This window comes from Geotrypetes seraphini, chromosome 9, assembly GCF_902459505.1.
Source record: "Geotrypetes seraphini chromosome 9, aGeoSer1.1, whole genome shotgun sequence".
Lineage (NCBI taxonomy): Eukaryota > Metazoa > Chordata > Amphibia > Gymnophiona > Dermophiidae > Geotrypetes > Geotrypetes seraphini.
The window spans coordinates 22,622,596-22,649,508 of NC_047092.1; the positions used below are offsets into that span (position 1 = coordinate 22,622,596).

At 45.9% G+C, this 26,913-nt stretch overlaps 1 protein-coding gene across 4 annotated transcripts in view; it reads left to right on the top strand.

The window, feature by feature from the left end:
- SHANK3 (SH3 and multiple ankyrin repeat domains 3) overlaps window positions 1-26,913 on the top strand; it is a 924,054-nt gene that overhangs the window by 400,247 nt on the left and 496,894 nt on the right. For all 4 annotated transcript variants that reach the window (XM_033958997.1, XM_033958999.1, XM_033958998.1 and 1 more), the window contains one exon: window positions 6,507-6,584. In XM_033958997.1, coding sequence (XP_033814888.1) covers window positions 6,507-6,584 — 78 coding nt within the window. The remainder of the gene's footprint in view (window positions 1-6,506; window positions 6,585-26,913) is intronic.

Genomic DNA, 26,913 nt, shown 5'->3' on the forward strand with positions numbered 1-26,913 from the left:
CTGGACTGACACTTGAAGGTCATGTTCTCTTCTCATAAAGTTCAAGCTATGGCAACTTCAGTAGCCCATTTTCACTCTACTTCTATTGAGGGCATTTGTAAAGCAGCCACTTGGTCCTCAGTCCATACCTTCACTTCCCACTACTGTTTTGAGAACCATTCCAGATGGGACAGTCAGTTTGGGCAAGTAATTTTGCAAAATTTATTCTCTTCCTAAATACCAGCTTTTCCTCCAACCCTTTTGGGTTTTGCAAGGCTCATGTTTGTTCACTGTAACCCTCTTCCTAGAGGCATGATCGTGGCAGCTTGAGAGTTCCACATGTGAGAATATTATACCTGCTTGTTCCCAGAGAAAGCAAAGTTATTTACCTGTAGCAGGTGATTTCAGAAGACAGCAAATATATAATCTCAGAACCTGCCTACCTCCCCTAGTTGACTTCCTAGCTTTGTTACTGAAATACAGGTCCCACAAACCAACATTGAACGGGAAGGCACCAGCATGTGCATGATATCATGATGCTTAAAATTTAAAGTGACAGTACACGTAGAGGGGCATAATTAAAAGAAATCCCTAAGTCCGATTTGGACATATGGCACTATCTGCCCAAAGTCGGCAATAGAAAAATGTCAATTTTTGAAAAATAAATCCAAAATAATTTTTTTGCAAAAATCATCTCTCTGGGCATCCACGCCATTGGTTGTCCAGACTGCCAGTACGTCTATCTTTATACCACATTTTCAACCAAAAAATGTAAGTCTCAAATGCCCAGAACAGGACCATTTGGACGTGGGAGGGGTCAGCATTGTGATTTACTTGCTACCCAGACATGACAACAGAGCAGTGGGGCATTTTACAGGGCACTGCTGTGAACTTCACAAAAAGGGTGCCACATAAACATCTGACTAGAACTCCCTTATAGGTTATGGTGAGCTCCCCAAAACCGACTATACCCACCTGTCTACAACCCCATTAGCCCTTATGGCTGCAGGTGTGGGCTCACATTTTTCATCATGAATGTAGTGGTTAGAGTGGCTTATGGGCCTGGTACCTACTCTTTTATAGTGCACTATCCCACCTCTCAGGCTACTTAAGACACCTGTATACAGCTCTACTAGGCTTTCTTATAGCAGTTGCCGATGTTCCGGAGAAAGGTATATATGTTTTTATTCTGATCTATGTGGGGTTCTGAGGGTGTCAGTAAACACTAGGGGAGTGTGTGTGGGTCTTTACTTTATCTCTGCAGTGGTTATCTGGTCATTTTGACTAACTTTTTGGCACTTATACCTGCTTTTACATCATCTAAATCACAACATATAAGTTTTGTCCAGGAAGTCTCGTGAAACATTTGATTATTCCTACAGGATGACTAATTCTAAGTCGGCCCAGATCCCGCCCCTATTCTGCCCTAACCACTCCTCCAGATATGCCCATTTTAGCTCTGGGAGCACATCGGCATTCAGAGGCCTAAAAAGTCCCTGAATACATCCAGAAATTCAGTTTGATTATAGGCACTTGGACGATATGTCTTGTAGGTCATCCAAGTGCTGACTTGAGCGTGTTTTTAGACGTGTTTAAGTTTTGATTATGAACCCCTAGTATTACATTACATTACATTAGAGATTTCTATTCCGCCATTGCCTTGCGGTTCAAGGCGGATTACAAAAGAGATTAAAAAACAGAGGGTATCTGTCCATACCGGGTTCTATGGATGACATCACCCATAAGTGATAATATATACCTGCTGTCTTCGGAGAACACCTGCTACAGTTATGTAATATTGCTTTAGTGTAGCTGGATTTAAAAAAAATAGTTGGACAAGTTCCTGGAGCAAAATATCGATAGTCTGCTAATGAGACTGACATGGGGGAAGTTACTGCTTGCCCTGGGATTGGTAGCATGTAATGTTGTTACTATTTGAGTTTCTGCTAGGTACTTGTGACCTGGATTGGCTAGATGGCCCATTGGTCTGATCCTGTATGGCTATTCTTATGGTCTTTACTAGCATAACAAGCAGATGCATTCTATGTTACTACAACATTTCCTGCTGGGCTTGTTGCAGTAGTTTTGATACATAAGTCGGTGGTCCCTAATGTTAGGTTGTATGGGGGTTTGGGGTGTATTATAGCTTTAAGATGAACTGTACTTAGCAGTAGCTCATAACTGTTTGCCCTGTAATTTATTTATTTATTTTTGCTTAAGGGTGTTTGAGTTAGAAGGAGGTTTGTTTCTGCCTATCCATAGGAGTCCACCAAGAAGGCCTGAAGATTGGAGGAGAGAGTCTTCAGACTATGCTGAAAAAAAGTGAGGAATATTCTGAGAAGGAAGAATTGGATCCCAAAAGTAGGATATTTCCACTCCCATAAAAGCCCCAATTTGCCCTGGACTCAGGAATTACTGAGGGGAGCACAAGGAGAGATTTGCACAGAGGGATCAAATATCAGGAGACAAGGGTGCCCAGGAACCATGAGGGACCAAGGGAGACCCTGAGGATCAACTGTAGCAAAGAGATCAGACAAATCTTGTTTTGTCTATAATTTGGAACTGGAAAAGTTTTGTTCAGTATAGAAAGGAACTCTCTTCTCCCTTTTCAAATAATTCACTCCAAGACTGAGTATAGAGGACATGTGTTCACTTTAGGACCCTGGAAGATGTACTGGGGCAATTTGACAAACTGATGAGTAGCAAATCACCTGAACCAGATGGTATACATCCCAGAGTACTGATTAAACTGAAAAAAAAAAAATAACTTGCAGAGCTATTGTTAGTAATTTGCAATTTATCTTTATAATCCAACATAGTACCCGAAGACTGGAGGGTAGCTAATGTAATGCCAATTTTTAAAAAGGGCTCCAAAGGTGATCCTATAAATTACAGACCAATGAGTCTGACGTTGGTACCGGAATAATAGTAGAGACTATTATAAAGAACATAATTGTAGAGGATATATATAAGAATAGATTCATGAAACAAAGCCAGCATGGATTTAGTAAAGGAAAATCTTGCCAAACCATTCTACTACATTTCTTTGAAGGGGTGAATAAACATGTAGATAAAGGTGAGCCGGTTTATATTGGGGAACGCTACTGCTTGCCTTGGATCGGTAGCATGGAATGTTGCTACTCCTTGGGTTTTGGCCAGGTGCTAGGGACCTGGATTGGTTAACGCCCAAGAAAAGGATCTGGGTGTCATCGTAGGCAATACGATTAAACCTTCTGCCCAATGTGCAGCGGAATTATTTTAAAAGAGATGGTTAACAAGACTAAGAATGTTATAATGCCCCTGTATTGCTCCATGGTGCGACCTCATCTGGTGTATTGCATTCAATTCCGGTTTCCTTATCTCAAGAAAGATATAGTGGCGCTAGAAAAGGTTCAAAGAAGAGCGACCAAAATAGTAAACGGGATGGAACTCATTTCGTATGAGGAAAGATTAAAACGGTTAGGGCTCACATATATACCCTTCAATGATAATCTATGTACTGACCCTACTATATATACATGTATGTGTGTGTGTGTGTATATATATATATATATACATGTATATTTATTTATTTCTTTATTTAATTATTTAATTATTTTTCTCTCTTTTCTTTCTTTTTATTATTGTTTATTTTTGCTTATTGTTTAGCTTGGTTTTGTTTTGCATTGCTTTGTATATACCACCCATGATTTGTACTGTAGGACTGTTTTGTTGTTGCTTTATCTTAGATAATATCTGTGTTTCTTGTATACTTTAATAATTATCATATAGAATTAATAATAAAAAAAGGTTAGGGCTCTTCAGCTTCTTAAAGAGACGGCTGAGGGGAGATATGATTAAAATCTACAAAATCCTGAGTGGAGTAGAACGGGTACAAGTGGATCGATTTTTCACTCCGTCAAAAATTACAAAGACTAGGAGACACTCAATGAAGTTACAGGGAAATATTTTTAAAACCAATAGGAGGAAATATTTTTTCATTCAGAGAATAGTTAAGCTCTGGAACGCATTGCTAGAGGCTGTGATAAGAGCGGATAGCGTATGGGGGAAGCCACTGCTTATCCTGGATTGGTAGCATAGAATATTGCTATTCCTCGGGTTTTGGCCAAGTACTAGTCACCTGGATGGGCCACCGTGAGAATGGGCTACTGGACTTGATGGACCGTTGGTCTGATCCAGTAAGGCTATTTTTATGTTCTTATGTTAACGTGAGCAAGTACAAAGTGATGCATGTGGGAAAGAGAAATGCGATCTCCAAGCAATGCGATCTCCAAGCTTCACTGGCTCCCAGTATACTCCAGAGTCCTCTATAAATGTGCCTGCTTAGCCTTCAAGATTCTACATGGCGTCCTTCCTCCCGTTATCCCACTCTTCTGGAATTCATCAAACCCGCTCTCTTCTAGACCCTCCCAAAAACTGAAACTATCTTTCCCATCTATAAAAGGTATATCCCGCGCAGGAAAACTTGGAACATCCCTCCCCTTTAGAACCACTGAACTCTGGAACAACCTCTCATCCCCGCTCAGAAATTCTAGCTCCTTCCAATCCTTCCGTAAACGCTTGAAAACTTGGCTCTTCTCAAAAATCTAATTCTCCTCCCGTTCTCTAGTACCCTGCCCCTCTCTATCCTCTCAGTCCCTCTCCTATATCCCTTCTTTGTAATTCCTTTCCTCTTAACCTCTGTAAACCGTACCGAGCTCTGCGCATGCGGAGATGGTGCGGTATACAAACCTAATGGTTTAGTTTAGTTTAGTTTAGAAATCTATACCATAGGTACGGGATGCATGGTTCTACATTAGGAGTCACTGCCCAGGAAAAGGATCTAGGTGAAATTGTTGAGGATACGATGGTATATGGCAGCAGCTAACAAAACAAATAGAATGTTAGGAATTATTAGGAAAGGAATGGAAAACAAAGATAAAAATGTTATAATGACTTTATATCGCTCTATAGCACAGATGTCAAAGTCGGTCCTCGAGGGCCAGAATCCAGTCGGGTTTTCAGGATTTCCCCAATGAATCTGCATGAGATCTATTTGCATGCACTGCTTTCAATGCATATTCATTGGGGAAATCCTGAAAACCCGACTGGATTCCGGCCCTCGAGGAGGGACTTTGACACCCCTGCTCTATAGTATGGCTGCATCTTGAATACTGTGTGCAATTCTGGTCACCGCATCTCAAAAAAGCCATAGCAGAATTAGAAAAAGTACAAAGAAGAACAACGAAAATGATCAAAAGGATGGGACAACTTCCCTTTGAGGAAAAGCTAAAATGGCTAGGGCTCTTCGGCCTGGAGAAGAGACAGCTCAGGGGCGATAGAGGTCTGTAAAATACTACGTGGAGTGGAATGGGGAGATGTGAATCGCTTATTTAACTCTTACCAAAAATACTAGGACCAGGGGGCATGTAATGAAGCTGTTAAGTAGTAGGTCTAACACAAACAGAAGAAAATATTTCTTTCTTCAACATGTAATTAAACTCTGGAATTCATTGCCAGAGAATGTGGTGAAAAACCAGTTAGCTTAGAAGGGTTTAAAAAAGGTTTGGATGATTTCCACTGCTTATTCATAGGATAAGCAACATTAAATGTGTTTTACTTGTTGGGATCTTGCCAGGTACATGTGACCTGGGTTGGCCACTGTTGAAAATAAGATACTGGGCTTGGTGGACCTATGGTCTGTCCCAGTGTGGCATCTCTTATGTTCGTATGAGATCCCTGCAGGGACAAGGGGCTATATACAGTACACTTAAACCAGTGGTCTCCAACTCAAACCCTTTGCAGGGCCACATTTTGGATTTGTAGGTACTCGGAGGGCCACAGAAAAAACAGTTAATGTTTTATTAAAGAAATGACAATTTTGCGTGAGGGAAAAAAACTCTCTATAGTTTACAAATCATTCCTTTTGGCTAAGTCTTAATAATAATATTGTCATTTATAGCTAAAGAGACATATGACCAAGAAACTGTTTTATTTTACTTTTGTGATTATGATAAGCATACCGAGGGCCTCAAAATAGTACCTAGTGGGCCACATGTGGCCCCTGGGCCGCGCGTTTGAGACCTCGAATTAAGGAGGTGAAATTTGCACTGGCTTTCAACTGTGGAACTGGTTAGTTCAGTAGTTGTGGCTTTTAGATGATTATTTTTTAGGCAGAATATTAAGGCCTATATTTTTGTCCAATCCATTGGTCTTTTAGGACTTTCTTAGTGACCAGATTGTTAGACCTTTGTGACTTTTTAGTGACCAGACTGTAAAATTGAAAAGTGCAAATTTTATTGATGATGATCTTTAATTATATATACAAAAATGGGACACCAGGATGTCTTGATTGTGCAGTTTTTTGTATTGACAATGTAAATATTTATCAAAATGTATATTTATGTCATTTATCTACTTCTGTATATAAGTAATTATATTGTTGCATCTTACCTGAAGCATATAAGCCATAGGAGATTCATTTATTTGTTCATATATTTAAATAAATAAAGTTACTTAGTTATTTCATTTATTATCTCTTCTCCTAGGAAAGCTGTGCTCGAGTCCTTCTGTTTCGTGGTGCAAGCAAAGAAATTCGTAATTATAACAGCCAGACTGCTTTCCAGGTAAGGGTCCTGCCTCATAGAAATGACATTGCAGTTTTGTGACTGAAGAACAAACAATAAAGTACCACAACAGTGGATATCATGTGTTTCCTTGCTGGGCTAGGGCGCACATGATATCTATTCAAACAGAGATGACTTACCTCAGACAATCACTGTCAAGCTATATAGTTCAAGCAAAAAAAATGTGCCTTGTAGCTAAGCACTCCATTATCCTTCTCTAATGACAAATACTATCAACAGAACACTGATATGTCATGTGACTTAATCAAGTGTCTGCCCAGAGGATTCTTCTAGAGCTTTCCTAAAAAAATCTTTGGCTATGAGTGGAGATTTCCCACTCCTCAATTTTTCTTTTATCTGTTTTTGAATAATGTCCCACTTTACTTCTGTTATCATCATTCAACTAAATTTCTTTTTACATTTCTGCATCCCAGCACCACAAAGAAATACTTTTCAGTCGGTTGTCTTGTTTTTCATCTTCTAAATTTCACCTTTTTAGGTTCCGTGCCATTTTTGGTTTTATCTCATTTTTGTCATCACCAGCTTAGCTCAGCACAGGGCATGATCGTGCTTTAGTTGCTCTGCAGCTCAGTTGTAGTTTTTCTCTCTGTTTGTATATTTCTTGACTCAGAAATATTCTTAAGAACATAAGAATGGCCACTGCTAGGTCAGACCAAGTGGTCCATCGTGCCTAGCAGTCCGCTCCCGCGGCAGCCCTCTGGTCAAAGACCAGCACCCTGAGACTAGCCCTACCTGCGTACATTCTGGTTCAGCAGGAACTTGTCTAACTTTGTCTTGAATCCCTGGAGGATGTTTTCCCCTATGACAGATTCCGGAAGAGCGTTCCAGTTTTCTATTACTTCCTTATGTTCGTATGGAATCTACGGATTCTGTACGGATTCGTACGGAATCTTGTTCATCTTTGTATTGAATCTTCTCTTCGTGCGAGCCCCGATATCAGCGACCCTCACCGAGACTGGCGACCGCACTCTCCTGCTCACAGCCTTGTTCCTGCCAGGTGTGTAAGCGTGCTCCGCCCCCCAGAACAGCTGGGAGCATTTAAAAACTACTCCCAGCTTCCCTGCAGCTGAATCTTCTCTTCATACGAGCCTTTCTCCTTCTCTACTTGCTAGGTACGAGAAGTTGGGTTTCAAGAGCCTTAGCATTCGAACCAATCCCAACCTACTTTACATGGGATAGAATCACTGGGCCTGAAAAATCACTTCGCCCCCCCCTCGTGTCCTTCATGACTGCATGGAAACAGGTCCTTTCCCAATCTCTATGGTCAATGCCATCTACCATTCCTCTAGACCATCGCACAAAAGAAAACGATTCCTAAAAACTTACAATGTGCTGAGCCCTCAACTCCTTCAGAACAGCACATTATTTCTGGAGCATATCTGAACATTCATTTGGTTAGGAACAAAGCCCAATTAGTCAAAGACAGGCTGGATGAAACCCACCTAGACATTTTACTTTTAACCGAAACATGGCTAATTTCCGATCAGGATGCTATCATAGGTGATATACTACCTTTAGATTACAAAATTATTCCTCTATCGGGGGGTCACGTGATGACGTTGAGCTGAGCGGCGGCTCCCTGCTCGTGCTCCGACCCTCTCACGCTTTAATTTTCGCTTTCTTTAGCCATCCTGCTTTGCCCTCACTTTTTCTTTGTTGGCTAGTGGAGCGGAGCGCTTCGTGGTGCTAGTGACCGCTTCGGCGGTTCTCTGCAGCGGATCCTATGCACGGTATGCCCATTAAGACCCTGCGGCCAACTCGGGCTCAGCGTGTGCACGGGGCACTCAAAATGGCGTCCGGCTCTGTCACCCCGCCGAGGGTACTGCTGCAAGACGATGCAGTTAAAGAACTGACCCGGACAATTTCAGCAGCGATCGACGAATGGCTCACTAAGCTCCAGGCAACAGTTGAGGATGTAAGGGATTGCCTGGAGTGACATGGTCAGCGTCTCCAGACTGCGGAGTCCCGCATAACTGCCCAGGAGGATCGTGCTGGAGTGCTGGAGACGCAGATCCAGGCCCTGCAGGCTCAGTGCGCGACCCTCCACGAGCGGCTTGAAGACCAGGAGAACCGCGGACACCGAAATAACATCCGACTGGTGGGTATGGCGGAGTCTATTCGTGACGCTGAGCTGCGAGAGCTGGTGGAGATGTGGCTTCCTGGAGCGGTGGGCTTTACCCCGGAAGGGTCGCGCACCATGGTGGAGAGGGTGCATCGCCTGGGTCCGCGTCGGGAGGGCGCGGGCCGGCCCCGACCTGTTATTGCCAGGTACCTTAACTTTGCTGATAAGGCCCAGGTCATGGCCCTGTATAGAAAAAAGGGCACGCTGGAGCATGCGGGCACAAAGATCCTGCTCTTCAATGATTACTCCGTCGAAGTGGCTGCTCGCCGGCGCGCCCTGGCACCTTACTGCACCGAGCTCCGAAACAGAGGCATCCGTTTCGTGGTGCAATATCCTGCCCGGGTCCGGGTCTTTGAGGCCGGGGGACCGAAGACCTGCAAGGACATTGAGGCGTTGCAGGCCTATATAAGATCTCTGGCGCCTGTGCCTCCGGTGCCCTAAGAAGATCTGCTTCGATCTCACTGCGACTCTCTTCAGATTTTGACCTCCCTGGAGACTTTACACCTGGACCGGGGGTTGGACTGTCTTGAGCTTTTGCCCTCTGAATCGGTGTGGTGGGGGCTTTAGGGCTCTAGGGCCAGCCTTGACTTTTTGCCATTTTGCTGGCTACCCTGTTTGCTGGTGCTGGGGTCGCCTGTGCTTCCATCTGGGGTCTGGACTGCCTCTCTGTCCTCCGGGTTGGTGTTCCTGGTCCTCCTTGGGGGGAGTTTAAGGGTGACCTACACTGTTATGCCTGATGCCCTTTTCGTTTTGACCCCTGCCCAGGACCTCTCCACCCGGGTCCCTGGACCACGATGTTGTTTCCTTTTTGACTACAGGGATCCTGAATATGGGGGTCTGGTATTTCGGCCTATGCCCCTTGTTTGTTTTTCTTTTCTCTTTGGACAATTGTTGTTCCTACGGCCCTTGGGCATGTTTGTCTTGGGGGGGTCAGATGTTGGGGGTGGGGTGGCCTTCTTTTTGAGGTTTTCTGGGTCTTTGCATGAGAGGGTTGGGGGGGCTTTCAGTACTAAGTTTTTACTGTGGGAGGGGATGGAGGGGTTGTTGGTTGGGGCTGGGAGGGAGGAGTGGGGGGACGTATGAGTGGGGTATTGTATGTCTGTTGGGCTGTGGATTGTTTGTGTGGGGTGTGTTTGGGTGTGATCTGGGATGGGGAGGGGGGGCTTGGCTGCGGGGCGGAGGTTCTCTGGTTCAGTGGAGGGTTGGGAGCTATACTGCTTGTTCTTGGGGGTCCGGCTGGGAGACTCTCAGGGACTGCACACTACTTCATTGGGATTGGACATTGGTGCTGGGTGCTTCCCATGGCTATGGCTGACTTAGTGTGTCTTACGTTGAACCTGCAGGCATCAACTCTCCTGTGAAGCGCACCAAGGTCCTGTCGTTCTTGAAGAAGGAAAAAGTCTCGGTGGCTTTTCTACAGGAGACTCACCTCACGGCCTGTGAACACCAAAAGCTGCAGCGTGACTGGGTGGGGGAAGTGGTTGCGTCCTCTTTTTCTTCTAGGCAGAGGGGGGTGGCTATTCTCATCCACAAGGCGGTTATAGCAGTCACCCACAGGGTTATCCGGGATCCTCAGGGCCGTTTTGTTATCTGGGCGGGGACTTTGTCGGACAGACCTGTGGTGCTTTGCAATGTATATGCTCCAAATGTTTACACTCCCTCTTTCTTCTCTACTCTCTTGGCCCACTTGATAGCGTTACCAAATTATGAGCTCTTGGTGGGTGGGGATTTCAACATCACTAGTAATCCTTCTATTGATTGTAAACCCCCGAGACCAGTGGCGGCGGATAATGAGAGTAGGAGGGTGAATTTCCTGATGAGGGAATTGGACCTCCAGGATGTGTGGAGGGTTCACCATCCTGGGGAGGTGGATTTTACTTTTTTTTCGGGGGTTCATCACTGTCACTCCCGTCTGGGCTATTTTTTACTCCTCTCTCGTTCAATTGGCCGGACGGTGCGTACCCACATATTGGATGTTCCTTTCAGTGATCATGCTGCTGTATCATTGTCTCTCAAGTGGGGGAGCGGATCCACTGGAGATCGCATTTGGCGTTTCAATCCCTCCCTGTATTTAGACGCGGAATTTCACACCTACGTTATAGAGGAATGGTCTAAGTATAAGCAGACGAATGAGGGGACTGATGTCTCGGATACCGTGTTTTGGGAAGCGGCGAAGGCCTATCTGCGTGGTTGCATTATAGCCTACTCTATTCGCAAGCGAAAGTTGCGGGATGCTGAACTAACCTCGTTGGCAAAACAAATGAGGGAATGCCGGCTTTATCATCTGCGGCATAGCTCAGAGGAAGCTCGACAGTCGTACCTTCGTTTGCGTAAACAGATTGATGCCATTCTCTCTGCGCGGGCATTAACCCATATTGATGTTTACAAGTTTCAACTTTACAGTTGGGGTAATCGCGCGGGGAAGCTTTTGGCCAACCTGGTTCGGCCATTTCGCCGTGCGGCGCACGTCTCTCATATTCGGGACTCCTCTAATGTGTCGCACCAGACAGAGGCGGCTATCCAGTCCCAATGTGTGCGTTTTTATAGCGACCTGTACAGCGCGGGTGCGTACGATACTGAGGCTCGTGATCTTTTCTTTCGGGACTTGACTCTTCCGTACGTTTCTGAGGCGCACAGCGAATTACTCAACGCCCCTATCACTTGTCGGGAGATTTCTACGGCGATAGGCCGTTTGAAACTCGCTAAGGCTGCGGGACCGGATGGCATGGGACCCGAGTTTTATAAGATCTTACAACATCATGTGGGCCCTGCCTTATGCGCTATGTTTGGTGATATGCAGACTTCTGATAGAATTCTCCCGGAGCAGAACCATGCTCACGTCGTGTGCTTCCTAAACCGGGCAAGGATCCCACCCTGGTAGGCTCTTATAGACCCATATCCTTGAGCGACTGGCTCAGGTTGTCCCTTTGCTGGTACATCTTAACCAGGTGGGCTTTGTGCCTGGACGTTTTTCTTCGGCCAACATTCTCAAGGCACTGGTGGCTCTGAGGGAGGGCAGGGGACGCCCTGGGGACGATTTGCTGGCTAGTTTGGACGCCGAAAAGGCCTTTGATAAGGTTGTCTGGCCTTACCTTTTCTGGGTCTTGCGGCGCTTTGGTATCACCGGCCCGTTTCATGATTGGGTGGTCCGTTTATATATGGCTCCTACCGCTCAGCTGCTTATTAATCATCAGCGCACGACTTCCTTTCCTTTGCGGAGAGGGACCCGGCAGGGATGTCCCTTGTCGCCGCTGTTATTCATACTTTCGCTTGAACCGCTGGCGGCTAAGATCCAAGACGCCCCGGGAGTGGAGGGTATCCGGGTGGGTGCAGAGCTCTGTAAGATCACCATGTTTGCGGATGATATGCTGCTTTTCATAGGCAATGCCCGGGTTTCCATTCCTTGTATAACTTCCTTTATCGACTCCTTTGGGTCCTTCTCAGGACTGTGTATTAATTTCAGTAAGTCTGAGGCGCTCCCTGTCACTTCGCCTTGTGCATCCCGTGCCTTGCCCAATTTCCCTTTTCGATGGGCTGTGGGGGAGCTTAAATACCTTGGGATTTTCCTCAGCGCTGACTGGGCCGCGATTTATCGGAGCAACATTGTGAATCGCCTTGCTCGGCTTCGGGATACTTGTCATCGATGGGGGGACCTCCCTCTGTCGCTCTTCGGTCGCATCGCCCTCGTTAAAATGGTTCTATTGCCCAAGATTCTTTATCCTTTACAGATGATACCTTTATGGATGAGGGAGGCTGAGGAGAGGGCCTATAGGTCCTTTATTGGTTCTTTTATCTGGCGGAACCGGAGGGCCCGCATAGGGTTCTGGAGACTCACGCAGAGTAGAGAGCGGGGCGGCTTAGCGCTTCCGGATCTCCGGTTATATAATGTGGCGGCTCTGATGCGCTGGGTGCACGAACTTTACACGCTCGGTTATCGATTTGCTCCCCCAGGCATGTTTGATTCTTGGGTGGCCCCGCACAGTGCGCTGGCCTGTCTTGATGTACCTGGGTGGCGGCGCCCCCGGGTGGGCTGTAATTCTATTTGGTTGGATCCGCTGCGGCGCGCGCTGCTCTGGTGGCGACATCGGATAGGAGGGGGAACGCAAGACCACTGGGCCTTTCAATTTGTTCGGGGTAACCCCGCGTTCCCGCCGGGTGTTGGTGGAGCGCGTGGCTTGGAGGCCAGCTTTGGCACTTGTTTCTGTTTGGGGCACGTTAGCTTACCGGCATCTGCGGATGGGACTTTCCCCCCCCCCTTCCTGACCTCCGCCGTCACTGGTCTCTCCCTGATATGCCTTTCTTTGCTTATTTGCAGCTGTGTCACTTTTATGAGGCATCTCGGAGGAGTGCCCCAGCTGGATATCGTTTCCTGAAGGTTGACCACATCTTTCTTTCTCTCCCTGCCTCTTCGAATTCTCTCTCTACTTGGTATAGGATGGCCCGGGCGGAACGACCGGACCCTCGACTCCTTGGCTTAGCTTCACAATGGACTGAAGAGTTGGGGGAGCCGGTCGGGGTTGAGCTGTTGGTGGCCTGCTTTTCTAGCATCCCCAGAGGATCCCGGAATGTCTCGCTACAGGAAATACAATTTAAAATACTACACCGCACTTATTTCACCAGGGTGCGGGGCAGGAGGGCGGGCCTCTGGGAATCCGATATCTGTGTTAAATGTCAGCGTATGCGTGGTACCCCTGTGCATATGCTACTGGAATGCCCGCAGCTGGGGACTTACTGGAATGGGGTGTTGGATTTTTTGGCTCGGGTTGTGCAACTGCCCTTTCAATGGTCCTATTTACTTCTTCTACTGGGGTGCGAGGGAGAGGTGCTAGATCAGGGCCTGAGTTTGGAACATTGGCGCTTTTTGTATACTGCACTGCTGGTGGCCAAGCGCGGTGTGCTCCGTCTTTGGATGGATGCCAGTGCGCCTGAGGTGATAGGATGGAAGCGCTCCTTGCTTGAAGTGGCTCGCTGGGAGCTTCGCACTTGCCCGGAACCGATGTCGGCGTCTCGGCGCCTGTATCGATCTCTTTGGGATGCTACCATATTGGAGGTTGGCTCTCTGTGACTGTGTGTGCCTTGCCCCTAATTACTTCCACTGGACTGGGGGGGGGGGCTTGGATGGTTGCTGGTGAGTTTGTGCGTGGGTCGGTATGAATGGGGTATGGATGCTGTGGTGGGTGAGTTGGCTGGATGTTGGGGGTTTCACTTTTTTGTTCTTTGTTGCATTTGTTTATTGCAAAATGTTGAATTGTACTGTACTGCCCAGCTTGATTGCATTCTGTGTTTCCCTCTTCTGCAGACTGTGCTGACTCTTGGTTTGCTCTTTTAGGGGCCTCGTGGGGTTTGTCTCTCCTTCCTTTGGGGGGGAGCTCCCCTGACTGATCTGCTATTTCGCTATTTCCCTGCCATGTCTGTATTGTACTGTTTTCTTTGGCTGTTCAGTGCTTTTCCGTTCAATAAAAATTATTTCAAACAAAAAAAAAAAAAAAATTATTCCTCTATCGAGAAATTCAAAAAGAGGAGGTGGTTTAGCAATAATTCTCCGAGATCATTTTGAGTTTCAAGTACTAGACTCTAAACTAACCAATGATCTGGAAATTCTCACTTGCAAAATATCCAAAGAGGACTGTAAAGATAGTCGGATCGTTACAATATTTTATATGCCCCCTAACAAATGGAACCTAGCAAAAGAAGACCTCTACGAATTCCTCCTTACAAACTCAGTAGCCGGCGCCTACAATCTTTTAGCTGATGATGTTAATTTACACCTTGAGCAGGAAGAGAATTCCAACATAGCAGATCTACTTTCCTAACTCACATCACTAGGCTTTTCCAAACCACCTCCAACTAAAGCCCATAGGAAAGGTCACCCCTTAGATTTGATTTCATTTCTTTCCAATGTTCCAACCACCCCCAGTGTAAGTTTTAAAGGTGAAACCTGGGCTAACACCCCGTGGTTGGACCACCTTCTATGTAATTTTGAATTATGCTGGATCAAAAAACAACTCAAAAGGACACCTAGGATTAATCTCAAAGAGAAAACGATTTGGACAAGAGGACAGTTGAGCCCAGTAGCACTATAGCTTAATATCCAACTCTGACTTAGATCCAAATTTCATCCTAGGATGGAAACATTTCAGCGATCAGGTTCTAAATGATATTGCACCATTGAAAGTATGTAAAAAAGGCATCGTTCATCAGACAGCTGATATGATGCTGATCTATTAGTTTTAAAATGAGAAGTACGTAAATCGGAAAGCATATGGTGTAAATCAGGGAAAGATAAGGACAGATTCATTTGTCGACTAAAAGTTAAAGAGTATAAAAGAATGATCAAAGAAAAGCATTGTAAACATTATTCCCAAACAATTAATTCTCCTTCGCTGAATAGCAAAGAACTTTTCAGAATAGTCAACTCTCTGTTTGATATTGATCTACATAAACGTTCTAACACAGATTTCCCACCCTCTGCTGCAAACCTAGCTGACTACTTCACCACAAAAATTCATAATTTGAATTTGTCTCTTACAGCTTCAAGCACAGACCTATCAATCAATCAATCTGCTTTAGAAAATGAAGGTTCAACATATGATGGATCTGGAATCATTTCAAAAATACAGTTTGGAACCAATTTCTCAAGCTTTACTCTAAATATGCAAAATCCAATTGCCTATTAGATAACTGCCCATCGACTATCATAAAATCAGCCCTCTTCTAATTCAAAGCTGAACTTTTCAACTGGGTTTTTCTATGTTTGTCCACTGGCTACTTCCGGTGGAACTCGGCCACATCCTTGTGACTCCTATTATTAAAAACTCCAAGGAGCCAGTCTCTTCGGCTGCCAACTACAGATCCATTGCCAACATACCACTTTTCCTTAAACTAATGGAAGGTGTAGTTAACATTGATCTCATGAAATATTTAGAGAAGTTCAACATCCTACATGACTCTCAGTCTGGTTTTCACACAAATTACAGTACGGAAACAGTCTTAGCTTCGCTGGCTGATTACCTCTTCCATTTGTTTTCCCTGGGAAAAAGCGCACTGGTACTTCAGTTCGACTTGAGCAGTGCCTTTGACCTTGTTGACCATGACATTCTGCTTAGATGCCTTGATTCTATTGGCATTTCTGGACAGGTACTAAACTGGTTTACAGGCTTCTTAAAAAACCACACTTAAGTCTCTGCCGCGCAGGATTCCGAGGGGTTTTCGGGGATTTTTGGAGAGAGTAATCTTATTGGGGAAGAAAACCATTTTACATTGTTGGATAACATCGGACCCACCAACTTTAACTCATTGGCGTACTCTTATGTTACAACACGCATCTATGGAGCGCCTTTGTGGTGCCACTCAGGACACTGCTCCAGACTGTAAGTTTTCTGTTATTTGGGAGCCTTTTTGGCTCACATTGACCACGAAGGCTCGTAGTCACTTGTTGAACCCTTGATTGTATGCCTGTTTGAACTCTGGACAATTGGATTTGTTAACTTTGTATTGGGATGGGTGGGAGGGATGGTCCAGTTTAGTGATTGTCTATATCTGGTGTTATTGCAGTTTTTACTGTTCTTATTGATTGAAAATTTAATAAAATATATTTCCAAAAAAAACACCCGAAAAACACACTTACCAAGTTCACAGTGATTGAACCTTTTCCCTATCCTGGTGTAATCCCTGCAGAGTTCCACAGGGCTCCCCTCTCTCCCCTTCTCTATTTAACATCTATATGGCATCATTGGGACATATGCTTTCTGTCTTAAAGTTGAAATCGTATATATACGCAGATGACATTACAATTATCATTCCCATAACCTCATTGACACAAGAGACAGAACAATTCACCTCAACTGTTCTCACTAAGGTAGAACAATGGACTACACAATTCAAATTAAAAATGAACCTAGAAAAAACTAAAATTTTCTTGGCAAGTCCTAACTACAAGTTAACGAATACCTCTTTGAAATTAAACGGGTTAAATTACCCAATTAATTCCACTATCAAAATCCTTGGAGTCATCCTGGACTGATGCCTGACTTTTGAAGACTATAGTAATGCTCAGGTCAAAAAATGCTTTTGCACCCTTTGGAAACTTCGTACCATCAAACACTATTTTGACTTCCTCTCTTTTCGACTGCTGGTTCAATCGCTAATCTTAAGCATCTTAGATTACTGCAATATTATATACTTAGGATCCTTTAAGAAAACCATCAAACGACTGAGAGTCATTCAGAATGCTACTGTCCATCTCATTTATAGTCTCAAAAAGTCAGATCATGTAAACCCCTTTTACAGAAAACTACACTGGCTGCCGATGGAGGCAAGGGTCATCTTCAAGTTTGCCTGCCTCTGCTTCAAAACCATAACAGGTTCATCCCCAATCTACCTGTTGCACCATTTTGAATTTCCAGGCACCACTTGCACACATAATGCCTATCTACCGTATTTTCGCGGATATAACGCGCACCATTGTAAAACGCGCACAGGGGTATAGCGCGCAGAAATCACGATGATATGTACAAAAACTTTTCTATACCGCGCTCAGGCATATAACGCGCATGCTGCCCGACTCTCCTCTGGCCACCCCGACTCTCCTTTCGCTCTCCCCGACTCTCCTCTGGCCACCCCGACTCTCCTTTCGCCCTCCCCGACTCTCATCTGGTTGCCCCGACTCACCCTGACTTTCGGTGCACTGCCCCGACTCTCCTCTGGTTGCCCCGACTCACCGTTCACCCGCCCTGACTTTCGGTGCACTGCCCCGCCTCTCCGTGCCTGTCCCCCTTGAAGTCCTGTCCCCCCTTGAAGGTCTGCCTGTCCCCCCTTGAAGGTCTGCCTGTCCCCCCTTGAAGTCCTGTCCCCCTTGAAGGTCTGCCTGTCCCCCTTGAAGATCTGCCTGTCCCCCCTTGAAGTCCTGTCCCCATCCTGAAAGCCTGATGCCCCCCCCTCGACGTCCGATTCTTCTCCCCCCTCGGCAGGACCACTCGCACCCCCATCCCGAAGGACCGCCGACTCCCCGACAATATTGGGCCAGGAGGGAGCCCAAATCCTCCTGGCCACGGCGACCCCCTAACCCCACCCCGCACTACATTACGGGCAGGAGGGATCCCAGGCCCTCCTGCCCTCGACGCAAACCCCCTCCCCCCAACGACCGCCCCCCCCCAAGAACCTCCGCCCGTCCCCCAGCCGACCCGCGACCCCCCTGGCCGACCCCCACGACACCCCCACCCGCCTTCCCCGTACTTTGTGTAGTTGGGCCAGAAGGGAGCCCAAACCCTCCTGGCCACGGCGACCCCCTAACCCCACCCCGCACTACATTACGGGCAGGAGGGATCCCAGGCCCTCCTGCCCTCGACGCAAACCCCCCTCCCTCCAACGACCGCCCCCCCCCAAGAACCTCCGACCGACCCGCGACCCCCCTGGCCGACCCCCCCACCCCCCTTCCCCGTACCTTTGGAAGTTGGCCGGACAGACGGGAGCCAAACCCGCCTGTCCGGCAGGCAGCCAACGAAGGAATGAGGCCGGATTGGCCCATCCGTCCTAAAGCTCCGCCTACTGGTGGGGCCTAAGGCGCGTGGGCCAATCAGAATAGGCCCTGGAGCCTTAGGTCCCACCTGGGGGCGCGGCCTGAGACACATGGTCGGGTTTGGCCCATGTGCCTCAGGCCGCGCCCCCAGGTGGGACCTAAGGCTCCAGGGCCTATTCTGATTGGCCCACGCGCCTTAGGCCCCACCAGTAGGCGGAGCTTTAGGACGGATGGGCCAATCCGGCCTCATTCCTTCGTTGGCTGCCTGCCGGACAGGCGGGTTTGGCTCCCGTCTGTCCGGCCAACTTCCAAAGGTACGGGGAAGGGGGGTGGGGGGGTCGGCCAGGGGGGTCGCGGGTCGGTCGGAGGTTCTTGGGGGGGGGGCGGTCGTTGGAGGGAGGGGGGTTTGCGTCGAGGGCAGGAGGGCCTGGGATCCCTCCTGCCCGTAATGTAGTGCGGGGTGGGGTTAGGGGGTCTCCGTGGCCAGGAGGGTTTGGGCTCCCTTCTGGCCCAACTACACAAAGTACGGGGAAGGCGGGTGGGGGTGTCGTGGGGGTCGGCCAGGGGGGTCGCGGGTCGGCTGGGGGACGGGCGGAGGTTCTTGGGGGGGGGCGGTCGTTGGGGGGAGGGGGTTTGCGTCGAGGGCAGGAGGGCCTGGGATCCCTCCTGCCCGTAATGTAGTGCGGGGTGGGGTTAGGGGGTCGCCGTGGCCAGGAGGGTTTGGGCTCCCTCCTGGCCCGATATTGTTGGGGAGTCGGCGGTCCTTCGGGGTGAGGGTGCGAGTGGTCCTGCCGGGGGGGGGGATGTATCGGACGTCGGGGAGTCGGCCGGGCAAGAGGGCTTGGGCTCCCTCTTGCTCCGATCGTGGATGCGGGTGGGAGCGCGTGCGAGCGGTCGTTCGAGGTGGGGGTGCGAGCGGTCCTGCTGGGGGGGTGAATCGGGCGTCGGGCGGGGTGGGAACTATGTTTAAAAACTTTTGTATACCGCGCTCAGGCATATAACGCGCGAGGGGTATGCGCGGTACGTAAAATCACGTATAACGCGCGCGTTATATCCGCGAAAATACGGTATTTGCCTTCCCATCCTTGAAGGGCTGTATCTACAAGAGATTCCTTGATAGATCACTGTCGTTCCAAGCAGGCAAATGGAATAAATGTCTAACCACACTCATCTCAAATTCACCCTCCTACCAAACCTTCAGGAAATCAATTAAAACCTATCTCTTTGATAAATTTCTCTGACTCCTTTCCTGCCTTGTTGTATCTCTGAAATACTTCCGGATATACCTGACTTCTCTTGGCTTGCTAATGTAATTTGAAAGTCTTTTTCTGTGACATCGCTGGCTGTGTACAGTCTCTTCCTTTGTAAACTGCTCTGAACTGCTTGTGGTATTGTGGTATACAAAAATAAAATTATTATTATTATTATTTGTTGACTCATGGGCAAGAAACAAACCAATAATTCCATGAGATGCTAAAAATATTTCTAGAAAATGTCCCTCACAAATAATCATAAGGAGTTCTAGAAGTGTTTTGAGAAGGTCTTGACATCTCTGAATATGGCTTCCTTACCATGAATAGTTTGAGCCCAGAAGGAAAGGCTCCAAACTTGCCTGGCCGTTGCAAGTAAAGTTTAGCTTAAACCTGGCTTCAGATTCCCTAAAAACCTTGGGGATTTGACTATGATTGTGCTGGTGATGGAGTCTTTTAAGTCTTTAATCACTTTCACGTTTCATTTTAGAGAAGTCCCACTCTTCAATTAATAATAATATTATTATTATTATTATCACAGAGGCTCAAACAACTTGACTCGTAAGTTGAAACAAGCAAGTGCTGAGCCTCAAAAGGAGGGACTAGTTTCCTGATACCTTCATCACCCAGCCATTGCATGACTATGGGCTTAGACATGGCTGAAGTATAATTTGGAGTGCTGCAAACCAGTGACCATTGTCTTAAACAGGTTTACTTTTAAAACTAATGTTATTAGTTTCAGGTGTCTTATATTTTATTTATTTATTAAGATTTATTTACCATATTTATGAAACAAGAACAATCTGGACATAGACAATTTCAGCAGAAAACCTATTAAAATAACAGTACATATCATGGCATAGTATGCTACTTACTGTGTTGACATTAAACAAAATAAAGCATCTTAACAGATAACATAAGGTGGAGCTGGAGGTGGAACATATAGACAGATAAGATAGAGTAAGAGGAGTTAGAAAATAAGGTGTAACGTAATTTTCAGATGATTGTTAGGTGTTTCAATTAAAGTATTCTTTCTCAGTTGGTCCGACTCGGAGGAGTTTCACTCTTTCACTGTATAAGCACACATTATCGGGGCTACCTATGATGGAGTGTGGCTTGAAATGTGGAGTTTCTTGCCAATGTTTGTTTAAGCATTTGAGTGAGTCTTGTACTCGCTCTACAGAGCTTAATACCTCACACTGAGGACCCCGTTTTCACTATTAACATTTTATTGATATTTTTTCAATATTGTGATATTTGTGAGCAAAGAGGGTTTCTGTCCCTAATCAGTTTTTTTTCCCATCAAGCATGTTTCTATATATCTACCACCTGAAGCCATAAGGGCTATTGGGGTTGTAGACAGGTAGGTATAGTCAGTTTTGGACATTTTGGTGCTGCCAACTTTGGGCGACTAGCGCCCTACGTCCAAATGGGACTTAGACGTTTCTTTTGATTATGCCCCTCTATGTGGATACTAAACTTTTACTGGTTGCCTACTTCTTTTACTGGTTGCCTACTCTTTTCCTCACATACTTTCTTAATATATGTAACATGCAGAGGTAACATGCACCAAAATGCATGATTTAACAAATTTCTTGCAATAAATCTTCCATGTAGCCTAGTAGATATATTCTTTTTTTTTTTTTCACTGAGTTCACCTCTGTGTGAAGACTCTGAGATAAAAGAACTGCTGTACAGTATATGAAATATATTATAAACTGAAAAAAATGAGTGAAGGAAGAGATGTGGAAGAATGGGAGAAAGGGAGAGATTCAAAAAAAGAAGATGTGTGGTGAGAATGAAAGAGAAAGGTAGGTGAAAGAGAAAAGGGAGCAGGGAAAGAGCAGGATCCTGAAAGAGAAGGTCAGAAAGAGAGAGGGAGCAGGCTTGAGAGAGAGTAATAGAGAGGGAGTCTCCAGGGAAGTAGTGTCCAGAAGGGGAATTCTGATGCAGAATGTGAAATCTAGGCACGTATTCTGAGCCATTGATTAAGTGCCTTTATTTATATGTAGGACTCTTGTGACTGGAATATATTTCTGTTTAAGAGGAACAGGAAGGGGGAGGATGGGGAGAGCCTGATCAAATGTGCAAATTAGAATTCTGTGGAATAAATAAAACTGAGAAATCATTGCCAGGGTGGAATGGAAATAACTTATGGTTGCAAAAGTAACTGATGCAGTGATGTGCTGAACTGAAAAAAGAAAAACCTGAAAAAATGGGAAAGAAAAAGGGGGGAGATAGACAAGAATAAAGAAACGGTGTGAGGGAGGGTAGGCATAAAATAACACACTGGTCATGAGCATTAGGGAAGAGGAAGAAAAAAAAATGAAGAAACAGGAGGAGAATATGGAGCGAGAGAAGAGCAAAAGGAAAGATGTGCTGAAAAAAAGGAAGGAAAGGCTGGAGAACTTAAGGAGGGGGGGGGAAGAGAATTGGGGAAAGCCAGGAGAGAACACTGGAAAGAGCAGGGGATGAAAGAGAAGTGATGGGAATGAGATTTTTTAAAAAGGGAAATAAGAGAAGATGTAGGAGGAGAAAGAGATCAGGAGGTGAGACAAAGGAAGAGAGGAGGGGACTGAAGTTATAGTAGGGGCTAGAAATAGGAACAGGAGAGGAAGAGGATTGGTGGTAACAGAGCAGGAGAGGCAAGAAAGGAGGAAGGCAGAATGAAGAATACAAAGGATAAGACAGGGGAATGGAGGACAGCAGGAAATGAGGTTAAGCCACCAATGGAAGGGAAAAGTACAGAAGAGATGGTGAAAAGAACGGAGAAAGAAGGGGATGTATTAATAAAAAAAAAGGCAGGGTGCTGCTGTGAGGAAGCTCTCAATGCATCATAGTTTTGATTGTTTTTGACTGATCATTGGCAAGCATCATCCACAGATGTGCCCCAGCATCTTCCTTCTCTCTCTGTCTGGACTGACATTCCATTACAACTGTGGATATTCCTTTTACACACCGCTGCCTAACCCTGCAATCAATCCTCATACAGCGAAACCCCTTATGCCTGTGTTCTTTATGTTTTGGCTGGGAAGCTTTGTACTTGCTATAAATCTGAACCTATTTGTACCTTTTCCTGTGCCAGCAGTCTCTCCAAGAAAAGGGGGCAAGGGTATATCTCCATCATTTAATTTGCTACAAACAGATGGAGCATAAATAAAAGCTCTATGGGCAGGGCTCCATAGATTTACTGTGACCTCTTCGTTACTAACTAGATGAGGCTGTCAGGTGAGCAGTTCGGGAGTTTGTAGATAGCAAGGCCAAAATAGGATGAAATAAGAAAGAGAAAACAGTAAATGCCTCAGACATTGACATTTGCCCTCTAAAACTTCACCTTCACAGTAGTGGTTTCTAATTCTGAAATAAAGGTATCACTGAAGAATACTTTAGAGTGTATACACTTGCACCAAGTAAATGCATACCCCACCTCAGTCATCACCCCCCCCCCCGCACTACTCCAATAGTGAGGCATACACCCGCTCTGCTAGTGTACCTCATCACAGTACAGTAGTAGCCTAGTGATTAGAACAGCAGGCTGTGAGCCAAGGATGAAATTCTGCTTCTCCAGGGGATCGTACAAACGTAAGGAAGTTCTTCTTCACCCAGAGAGTGGTGGAAAACTGGAACGCTCTTCTGGAGGCTATTATAGGGGAAAACACCCTCCAGGGATTCAAGCCAAGGTTGGACAAGTTCCTGCTGAACCAGAACGTACGCAGGTAAGGCTGGTCTCAGTTAGGGCGCTGGTCTTTGACCTAAGGGCCGCCGCGTGAGCGGACTGCTGGGCACGATGGACCACTGGTCTGACCCAGCAGCGGCAATTCTTATGTTCTTATGTTGCAACCTTGGGCAAGTTATTTCATCTGCCGTTATTTCAAATACCATTAAGTTGAAAGCCCTCTTGGGCAAGGACCTACCAACTGTACCTGAATTTGTCGCTCAGATTTAGAAGGATGAAGAATTAAATTAAAACACAAATCTGCAGTACACACTGCTGTTCCATTACACTCAAACGCCACAGCTCTGACATTGCAACATAGTTTTGATTTCTGGTAGACTCTTTGCTCTGAGCTTAATACCCTCAAGCTAATAATCGGATGCCTACATGTGTTGTACAAGCAACTGAACTGGTGGGCCATTGATCTACAAAATGCTCTAAAGCTTGTTTGGCGTTTAGGACAGTGCTAGTCCTTGAGTGATATTTGGAGTTTTGTTCGGTGATATAGCCAGTTGTCAGGACTTTACTCCCATTGAAATGGCCTGAAATGAAGGATCAACGCAACTAGAATGCTCATAGCTCCATACTGAACAACATGGAAACTGCGTGTTATTTATCTTCATGAAAAAATGTGCCAGACAGACTGGCAGAGCGGAGTGATGATAGCCTTTAATCTGTCAGGCTTCCATGCTCACTGACATCACCTCTCATTGCAATACTCATTTTTCAGCATCACACCACAGATCAGGAAATTGAACAGGAAGGAAAGGCTGACAGAGCAAAAAAAGAGAGATACTAAGATAAATAGATACATAAGAACATAAGAACTGCCATCTCCGGATCAGACCTTCGGTCCATCAAGTCCGGCGATCCACACACGCGGAGGCCCTGCCAGGTGTACACCTGGCGTAATTTATAGTCCACCATATCTTTATATGCCTCTCTTAAGGAGATATGCATCTAGTTTGCTCTTGAAGCCTAGGACGGTCGATTCCGCAATAATCTCCTCTGGGAGGGCATTCCAGGCGTCAACCACTCTCTGAGTGAAGCAGAACCTCCTGACATTAGTCCTGAACCTGTCCCCCCTTAGCTTCATTACATGTCCTCTAGTCCGTGTCAAATTGGACAATGTAAATAATCTTCTCTGCTCTATTTTGTCGATTCCTTTCAGTATTTTGAAGGTCTCGATCATATCCCCACGCAGTCTCCTTTTCTCAAGGGAGAACAATCCTAGTGTTATAAGGCTATCCTCGTATTCCAGTTTCTCCATACCCTTCACCAGTTTTGTTGCTCGTCTCTGCACCCTCTCCAGCAGTTTTATATCCTTCTTTAGGTAGGGAGACCAATGTTGGACGCAGTATTCCAAGTGTGGTCTGACCATTGCCCTATAAAGCCTGATTTATCAAGATCAGAACCCAAAAAGAAAAGAAGAGAGACCAACAGACAGAAAAATAAACAAAGACAGGGCAGTGATAAAGATAGAGTAAGGAAAGATATGGCTGGAGAATACAGGAACAAGGATGAACAAGAATGGGGGCCAGAGCCAGACAAGTGTCAGATGGAGCCAGGAAATAGAGTAGGTGAGGCAGCAGAGCAAAATCCTTCCATCTGATTGCAAGTCTTCTTAAATCAGTTATTTAACTTTAAGGGCTCCTTTTACAAAGGTGCGCTAGCGGTTTTAAGCACGCTCTACAATGCCGCACGCGCTAGACGCCAACGCCTCCATAGAGCTGGTGTTAGTATTTTCCGTGTAGCGCGGGGTTAGTGCGCGCGGCATTGTAGAGCGCGCTAAAAACGTTAGCGCGCCTTTTGCAAAAGGAGCCCTAAATGTTAAACACAGTGGCACCCCATAAAGACAAATTGTAGAACCCAATTGTAGAACCCAATGAATCACTCCAGATTCTGTCTTAAGAGCCTACGCTCCTTTTTTAATTGAATTTCGGCAGACCAGATTCCTCTCCTTCTCCTTTCTTGTAGTACTATATTAGTGCAGCCCCTCTACTCTGTTATATGAAGCACCATGCTGTCTCTTGTCACAATGATTGGACAGGTCCCTCTGTAGATCCACAACTAAAGGGTCCTTAATCCTTTCTAAACGATTCTGAAATGGAATGCTCACTTTTCTGAAAAAGACTGAAAGCTTTCTTCCACATCTACTTGTCTTTGACATTAGAACAATTAGAAACGTATTCTGAATGGAAAGCTTTAGTTTTGCTTTCCCCTTCCAAACTCCTTTGGAGAGAGCTTATTATTGACTCCTGCCTTGGAGTCTGCAGCTGTTCCCACTTCAGTCCCAAAAAAGGCTGAATTCTCCAGAACACTAAGGGCTTATTCATCCCTTTCCAGACATGGTCTGTTAAAACGCTTACAGAAAGGAGCGTACCACACAATTCTTACTCTACAACAGATCCTTGCATAGGTATCACCTCTGTGGGTGCTGGAACACTCCCACTATTGAGAAAACGCCTTCACTGCTTACGAGTAGAGAGGTAATGTATGTAGAGTTTAGCACCTCCTATGAGTTCTTGTAAATAGAATCTGCGGATTTTGCAAATGGAGTCTGTGCCAGATCCCAACCCTACTTTCACTTGAGCTAGAAGTACAAAGGGAGCAGGAAGACATTTTCTGAGTCTAAGAAATGACAGGGATATAACAGCATGTATGTATGCAGACCACTCCCCTGGCTTACCCCCCGCCCACCCTGGGAACAACCTTCTTCTTCACAGGTGGTAAAATGTGTACATTGTGTGACAGCACACATAACTTTCACTGGCAATGTTGCCAGACAGCATTCTGAAATGCAGTTAATGCATATAATGCGTGTAATGTAATGTAATGTAATGTAATGTAATTTATTTCTTATATACCGCTACATCCGTTAGGTTCTAAGCGGTTTACAGAAAATATACATTAAGATTAGAAATAAGAAAGGTACTTGGAAAATTCCCTTACTGTCCCGAAGGCTCACAATCTAACTAAAGTACCTGGAGGGTAATAGAGAAGTGAAAAGTAGAGTTAGAGGAAAAATAAAAATAAAATAAACATTTTAAAAAGACAGCATTGATCTAAATACTTTGGAAGGTTGAAGAGAGGAGAGAAAGGAATAGAAGCAGAATGGGTCAGCGTCAGTGATGAAGTGGAGCAAGTAAGTTTAGGAGGAGCGATTGACGTATCCAGAAAGGGCTTCTTCTGGCCGACAGTCCCAGGATGCCTATGTCTCCTCCCCTGCGATGTTCTCCCATCCATGCATTCCCTCCCAGACACACTGCCCGTGCCCCAGCCGCTCCAAGGAGGCTGCCCCAGATGAGGTCCACGGTGAATGCAGGATTCTCTCCTCTGCGGGAAAGCCGCCCGGAACCGACAGTCGATCTTCTTAGCGGATTGCAGGGGGGGAAGAGTTCACACTCTTGGTAGGATCGGGTTTGAGTGCTCTCGGTGGTTGTGGCTGGTCTCATTGCTGCTTAAATGTAAAAGCAGTTGATCTCCACTGCTGCTGATATTTAAAAGCAGGCAGATTGATCTCTCCAATGGACTGCAGGGGGAGGAGTTCACGTGTACACTCGTGTGCTCCCTTGGGAAATATGTCGAATGTAAAAAGCATTTTAATTGTATTTCTACTTTAATTAGGATTCCTAAAGGACAATTTGGGGTAGGATAATGTAAGTACTTCACAAGGAAACAAAATCAATCATTCAGTGGTTCAA